The sequence below is a fragment of the Grampus griseus genome, assembly GCF_964374135.1.
Source record: "Grampus griseus genome assembly, chromosome: 11".
Lineage (NCBI taxonomy): Eukaryota > Metazoa > Chordata > Mammalia > Artiodactyla > Delphinidae > Grampus > Grampus griseus.
In genome coordinates, this window is record NC_139005.1 from 38839370 (window position 1) to 38847256 (window position 7887).

At 44.5% G+C, this 7887-nt stretch overlaps 1 protein-coding gene across 1 annotated transcript; it reads right to left on the minus strand.

The window, feature by feature from the left end:
• Positions 1-6634: 6634 nt before the first annotated feature.
• OR10AD1 (olfactory receptor family 10 subfamily AD member 1) lies at positions 6635-7563 on the minus strand (the record flags this gene model as incomplete). The annotated part of the gene is given in 5 exon segments (XM_082666715.1): positions 6635-6706; positions 6710-6804; positions 6807-7019; positions 7022-7482; positions 7484-7563. Coding segments are annotated over 5 exon segments (903 nt in total). The 5' UTR covers positions 7546-7563.
• Between the last annotated feature and the right edge of the window lie 324 nt (positions 7564-7887).

The following is a 7887-nucleotide window of genomic DNA, read 5'->3' on the forward strand; positions in this document are numbered from 1 at the left end:
AACCATATGGCAAAAACTGAGGAATTCGATTACAAAACAATTAAAGATTTATGTTCTATCAACAGCACCATGGACAAAGTTAATAGGCAGATGGCAGAATGAAGAAAATATTTGTCTAAAACTGACAAGGATGTAATATAATCCTAAAATATACATGGAACTCCTGTAAATGAGCAGGAAAAGGACAGCAACCCAATAGAAAAAAAGGGTACAAATAATATCAATAGGCAATGTACAGAATAGAAAAAACTAATATGGATATGGAAATTTGATCAAAACCATTATTAATCAAATGCAAATTAAACCAACGATGAGATCAGTTTATAACTATAAAAACAGCAAAAATCAGAAATCTAGACAATTACTAATGTTGTCAGGAATGTGGAAATGTAGAAACTTGCGCTGCTGCAAGACTAGTTTCACCACTTCTGGAAAGCAATCTGGCAAAACTTGGTTACATTAAATAGACTCATACCCTATAGCCCAGCAATTCCTCCCCTAAGAAATATAAAACAAATTCTTTACAAGTCCAGCAGGGGACTAATAGGAGGATGTTCTTTGCAGGGTTACTTGTAGTGGTATGGAGTTGGGGGCAATGTGGGTGTTCATCAATGGAGGAGTAGATAGATGCAACATCGTGAGTGAAGAGTGCACACAGTGGAATAGCAGGTAACAAAGTGAAGCAACAAATTAAATATTAGCATCTGGCAATGTGGATGGAAATGAAAAACAGTGCTCAGTGAAAAAAGTAAGACACGGAATGAGACATGTAACAGTAGCTTTGGAGTACATTTAAAAATAAATGCCTACAAAATGATAACTATTTTCTGAAGACACATTTAAACAGATATATACACACTAGAAAACTGCCTATTTTGGGGGGTGGAGGGAGTGAAGATACAGGGTATAAAGATAGAATAAAGCAATAAATAAAGACATAAAACAAGAGAGCCTTTCCTTGCAGGGACCAATGATGGTGTCTCGTGAACTGAGGATTATGATTAATTCCATCCATTGAGGAACAAAAAACTTCAAAACAAAACATAGCAAAACACAAACACAAATATATCAGCGCTTGGACCATGAACAGAATGGCAACTGGAAGAGGAAAAGCAGGAATGAAGAAAATCTTGCAAAAATACTGACAGCGAAATGGGCTTGTCACTCCAAATAAGAAGTACAAAGAACAGGGAAGTCTGATGCTCAGAGCACATGGGTGCCATTTACAGATGGAAGGGAGAAAGTAACATTTTTGGAGGCACTGATGTAGATGTTTGAAATACTTTATCTCATTTAGTCCTTATAATCACATTGCGGTAGATACTGCCTCAGCTAAGACTTTTTTGGTTGCAAGAAACAGAAACCCATCTGTATTAGTTTTGAGGGGGAACAAAGAAGGAGCTTATTATAAGGATGCAAGGTTATCTCATAAAACCCAAGAGCAAGAATGCAGGTGGGCCTCCAAGGCTGACTAAAACCAGGGCAGTCATTATCTTGGGCTCTTTCTTAGAGACATGGTGTTTTATCTCTGCTTCCCTCTCCTCTGACTTCAACCTATTCTCCCTGCTAACTTTGTTTCTTCAGGTACATGGCAGAAGACAATTGCTCCATAGGTTGGGTGTCTGCCTGTTCCAGCCCTGAACTGATTATACCCACTGCATACCAATTCCAAACTCCTGTGAAAGAGGACTTAATCCATAAAGCTTTGCTGCACTGATTGTGCTGATGGTGGAGGGTGGTGTCCCATGGCACTTACTAACTTGATTGCCAGGTTCACCCTTATGGGAGGAGAAAAGGGTTCTTAGGGAAGGGGCTGTGTGCATAGCAGATACTCTCTAAAATCTCTACCGCGACTGATAGGACTGTGCAGTATCTGCCAAATGAATGAATGATTGAATGACAGGAGACTCAGGTTTCTCCAACTTCAAAGTGCATGCTCTTTCTAATACATCATGTAGCCTTCAAATGTTTGCATGTGAGATAACTGTTTCCATTACCTCAGTAAAAGAGAATCGTCTTGTATAAGGGCATACCCAGGAAACAGATGGCACATTCAAATCACAATAATTTGAGGAAGTTTAATAAAGATTTATTTGCAAAGGTGTGGGCATGGTGTAGGGAAATCACAAGGGCAGTGGGCAGTTCCCAGAATCTAGTATTAGAGAGGCTGAGCCTGAAGAGGTAACGGGAGATGGTGGTTCAAACTTAGAAACAGAGAGCTATGTAGAGGGGGTCACATGGCAGGAGTGAGATCTTAGCAAGGGGACTCAAGTGAGTCCACAACCCTCAAAGGGAAACAGAGGAGTAAATACCCAACCTCACACTCCTACTTCCCTCTGATATTCTGCCTATGCTACTCACTGGCTGAACCCAATAGAAAGCCAGGGAAGTAAGGGAATCTATTGATGTGGTCCATACAGGTTAGCCTCAAAGCCCAGAGCTGGGTGAAGAAGATAAGGAATTAAACAGAAGAAAGAAACAGCTATCTAGATCGTTAGACTGGAAAATAAAAATAAACACGTGTAGTCAGATTTGAAACCCAAAAATGAGATTTGTAAGGGTGTTCCTAGAGGCTCTAGATATGTTTAATTTTCATGTCCTGGGTAAGCCATATATATTAAACTGATTACTTCAGCTGAAGTCACTAATTATGGTGCCTCAGGGGCTTCCTTGGAGGTCCAGGACTCTGGACACTCCCTCTCCACTCCTATCAGAACAGCTCTGCTTTTATTTGGTTAATACAACAGGATTCTGCTTAAGATTTCATTGAGGAAACAGCGCTATAGCACCACCTATAGTCAGGCAATATGCTAAGGACTCGAACCACAGACTAGTGGGGAAGACAGAAAAGTAAGTAACAGTACAGTGTTAGGAAAACGCACAGGTGATGAAGGGTTAAAGAAAGTCCAGTGAACCCAGAAGGGGCGAGGGATCAAGGAAGGCTTCCCGGAGTCGGTAACTGGAAAGGGAGGCAAGGAAGCTCAGAGGACACTGCCGTTGTCTAAAGAGGGAAGAGGAGCCCAACATTATGCAATTCGCTGAAAGGGGGGCTATCACCTGGAAAGAACTAGGATACAGATCCGCGTACAAGGCTCGGAGCTAGGGTGACTGCACGTGACGGGCAAAGATCTTCGCTCAGTCCAGCCTCCAGCCCTGCTCCGCCCCCATCCCATCCCACCCCACCGACAGCCAAAGGGGCGCGGCATTTCAACAACTGCACTCGGCAGGGGGAACATCCCAAGCCCGAGGTCCGCATCACCAGCTGGGGCGGATGTCTGCAGAGTCTCCCAGAATAGCTGGTGTCTCCCAGACTGGTCTGGTTAGGGCTCTCTTGCCCGGGAGGGCTAGCCAAGGACAAGGCGCTCATTGGTTGCCATAGAGGCGATCCGAGAGGCTGGGGAAGGCTGATTGGCCGCAGGTTCTTAGCGCGGACCACGCCCGCCTCCTCTGCCAGCTGCAATCAGGTCAGGGCCCCGAGGCCTCTTGGGTAGTTTATTGGTGCGGTGCCAAACCGGGCTGGTTAACATGGCGCCGGATTTAGATGGGAGGAAAGCAGGGCCGGGCCACAGCTGAGGTCGGGCTGAGTCGGGACTCTCAGTAGAATTCCTGGGTTTTCTTCCCACATTTTCGGCCCTTCGGCCGGGCTGCGGTAACCCTAGAGCCTGGTCGCGCGGTCTGGTGACCAGTGACTTTGCATCGGGAGATGACGCGCATTTCAGGATGGCTTCTAGTTAATGCATTTACAGGAGTTTTCGCTGTCCCTGTGGGCTCTTGTGCCCCCAGGGACCAAGGCAGAGGCTGCAAGGGATACAGGGCCAGGGCGGTGTATCTCTAGCGCTACAGCCCCACCATGCGTCGGTTCCCTTCTGGCGCTCGTGGCTCCTGCGAGCCAGACCTTGAACCAGAAAGTGCGTGGCCTTGAGAAGACAGTTCTAGGTCACTCAGCCTGGTTTTCCAGCATTCATGGCCATACTTGCCCTTCTCCATCCACGTTGAACGCAACATTTTTATGACGAATCACGCAGTTCCTCTTGCCTGGAGTTACTAGTCCCTGCCAACGCCGCACCCCGCCCCATTTTCTACCTTTTAATTCACTATTCTTTAAGGCTTAGATCTAGTATCACCTCAGTATAAAGCCTGCCCATTCTTCAGGATAGTTATTCTATTACCTCTTAAGGAGTGCAGGCTCAGGAAGTGGTGCCCAGTTAGTATTGCGGCTATGCCATTTGAAATGCGCTGTGATTTTGAGCAAATTACTTAACCTCCTTGAGCCTCAGTTTTGCTTCTCAAAATGGAGGTAGTATTACTTCAAGGGTTTTGTGAGGTTTAGATGTAACGTTGTTAGAACCTAAGTGCTTAATAGTTGTGAATGCTGTTATTATCTGTCATCCCAGTGTACTTTGTATAGGCTTGTTATTAAGTTTGCCCATTGTATAACCATTATTTGTTCTTATCCGCCCTGTTAGAGCTTAAAAGCTGGAACTGTGTTTTGTTTATAGCATCAGCGTAAATAGTGCTGGGAAAATGTTATATTGTTTCTCAGAAAACTTTGTAAAAAGCACCCTTTCCTCTCTTTTCGCTTTTTTCCTTTTTTCTTTCCTTCACTTTTTCTTTTTACTCTTAAAGACTCCTTGAGACAGGAATTTTTAAACTTGGAGAGGGAGCTGAGATCCTGAGGCAAGAATAAGCACTTCTTTGTTCTCCATGGTGACCAGGAAAGCCTTAACATTTCCCTTTCCCTTGACTACACTTAGGGCAAGTTTCTTCTTGACTGTTGTCTCCTGATCTCTTTTTTCTCAGCGCATTTACTTTAGAAACTTGCAATTACAAATTCTTTCTCTGCCCCTTTGAAATGTACAGAAATCTCCCTAAAAGCCCCTTGCCAGTTTTAAGACCCAGGGAATGTTTTCTCAAGAGCCATCCCTTTGAAGTGTAATCCTCAAGGAAGATAGCACCCCTGTTTCCTAGTCTCTGTGGGAGGGTAGGAGCCCAACTTTACTGGGTGTCTTGCTCCAAATTGTAAAATACAGCATATAAACTTACTTTTCCTTTGGGTAAGAGCAATTACCACCCACAGGTGGCCTAAGATCTCCCTACTGCAGCTCTTAAAAACTCTCCAGCCACTTGTTTCAGCAGAGTTGAATTCAGTCTCCTACCTCTTGCAGTAGCCTTAAATAAAATCTCTCTTGCCTGCTTAACTTTGCCTTGGTGTAGTCTTTCTTTGATAATGTAAATGTTTAGGTTCTGTGCTTATTGTTTCTTCTTGATTACAGTGTTGTCTCATTTCTTACTTCTTGCTGTCTGAGAAGTGCTTATCACATGTCCTCTATTATCTAGAGATTCACCAATTTGGACTGAAAAGAGTAGAGCTTTGTGGAGTGAAGCTACTGCTTCAATTCACTGCAGGGTAGTTAGTATGTGATGTGCAGGATGTGGAAAGGGCAGTACATCTATTTGAGGGCATCCCAAGTGAGGTGTGTTCATCTTATGGAATTAGCACCAGAAAACAAAGCACAGGCCTATGCCCTTTCCTTTCCTATCTATTATGAAAGGAGCATGAGAAAGATGTAATTTTCAAAAAAAGAGAACAGCTGAGAATATAATGCCCTCTCAAGGGACACTGGCTTTTGTTAAGAAGAGAAGCTAAGCCAGAGAGGAAGGGTTGCAAATAGAAAGCATTCTGCAGTAGTGGAGGTAGTGTGGAGAGGTGTTCCTTAAAGTACGGGGAATTAAGTGGACCCATTTACGACGAGGAGGTAAAGTGGAATAGGACTGAATTGGAATGAAATGAAAGATGGTTGAGAAAAACAGGCAGTAGGGAGAGGGGAGTTAGCTAGGAGTATGGGTAACAGGGAAGGAAACTGGTAGCCTAAGAAGCTTGGTAGAAGTACTTATTACTTGGATCTGAAGGGAAATATCAAACAGTCATGTATTTAAGGAAACTAGAGGACTTAGGAAGAAGGGGTTTGACACCTGGCCTCTCCCCCTTCCCCTTCCCCGACACACACAAGCATAAACACACATTGAATGCAGTGTTGATTATTTAATGCCACCACAAATTCTCCCTCATGGCCTAGTGGAGGCAAACAAGATGAAGCTCAGGCTGCTGATCCTTAGTTTTTCTTTTTCTTCTTTTCTCTAACTGACTTTTCTTAATGTCAACACTGCTCCCTAATTCCCTTTTTCTTACTTCTTCCTCTACTGTTTCTCATATAGGAGCAGGGTGGATGAGGGCAGATTCAGGAAGTGAGAGTGGAGTGTGAGAAAGAAAAACAGATTAAAATGATAAGTTGAAAGAGAAAAAAGTTTACCTAAATGTATATGCAGAACTCAGGCTAGGAAGAGCATGTATAGAAAGACAATGAAATGGACTTAAGTGTGCTTATAGATCCTGTTGTGATAACTTAGAAGAAAATCACTCAGGAAAGTCTCAAATTCTCCTGAGGAGGGTCCAAGAGAAAACAGTGCTTAAAGTTACATCAGACAGATGAGCATTAGACATCAATAGGATCTTCCAGGTCTGATGCTATTGCAAAGGAAGCTATGAATGCTCTTTCCTGGAGCCTTTCAGCACTGGAGAGTTACCCAATAGTCAGGGTTGGAGGAGGGATCTTCCCCTCCAGGAGTCTTCCCACTAGACAGACTCTGCCTGGGAAAAGCTGCTCCTCCCAAAGGCCCTCACCATGGCCCCTTTCATTTCTTTATTTCAAAAACTGTAGATGATGGGGTTGCACATGGGGGTGATAATGGCGTAGAGGAGAGAGAAAGGCTTGTCTTTGTCAGGACCATGTGTGCTGTGTGGTTCATGTAAGAGAACATGGCTGAGGTGTAGAAAAAGATGACCACAGTCAGATGGGAGGCACAAGTAGAGAAGGTCTTCCCCAGACCAGAGGAGGAGGCTCTGCCCAGAATGGAGGCCAGGATGCGGGCATAAGAGATGACAGTGAGCACCATGGGGCTGAGCAGCACCACAATGGCATCGGCCAAGATGACTCTCAGACTAAACTGGGGGTCTCCATAGAGAGAGCAATCACTACGGGCGCCTCGCAGAGGAAGTTTTCTATGTGGTTGTCTCTGCAGAAGGGATTCTGGAATAACATATACTCAAGAAAGATGCCATTGATCAGCCCAAAGAACCAGGCAGTACTCACCAGCATCACATGGACCTGCTGGCTCATGATCTGGGCACAGCTAAGTGGGTGGCAGATAGCAACATAATGGTCATAGACCATGCAAGCCAAGAGGATGCACTCAGCCACACCCACACCAAAAACCAGATACATGTGGGTCAAGCACGAGGCAAAGGAGACAACACAGGTCTTGACCACCAGGTGGATCCGCATCAGCATTCCACCAGGTGGAATGGTGGTAGGAACGGAGTAGATATTCAGGAAGGATAGGTGGCCAAAGAACTGCGTGGGGCTGTTGAGCCTGGGATCTGTCCAGGTGATGAAGATGATGAGGCCATTCATGGGCATGGCAGAGGGCTAGGAAGAGGACAAAGAGCAACGCCCGTGTGGAAGGGGAGCTCTGCTCGAAGCCCATGAGGATAAACTCTATCACTGTGCTCCTATTCCCTGTATCCACAATCTGAGGGCTGCTTGAAGAGGGAGGACAGCAAAACACAGACAGGATACCTGTGTACAGGTTTTATCCACTTGTATAAAAATAGATTAAGGGCAAAAGGGTGAAAGAGATGGGAATTTCAGTAAACTCCATGTGAGTCGGCAGTGTCATGGGCACTGAAAATACCAGTTCTACTGTAGGCAGGAATAATGGAAACATATTATGAACCAAGAGAGATTCTGTTGTACTTCGTATGAATCAAGAGAGATTCTGTTGTACTTCGTATGATTCTGTTGTACTTCGTATGAATCAAGTTGGACC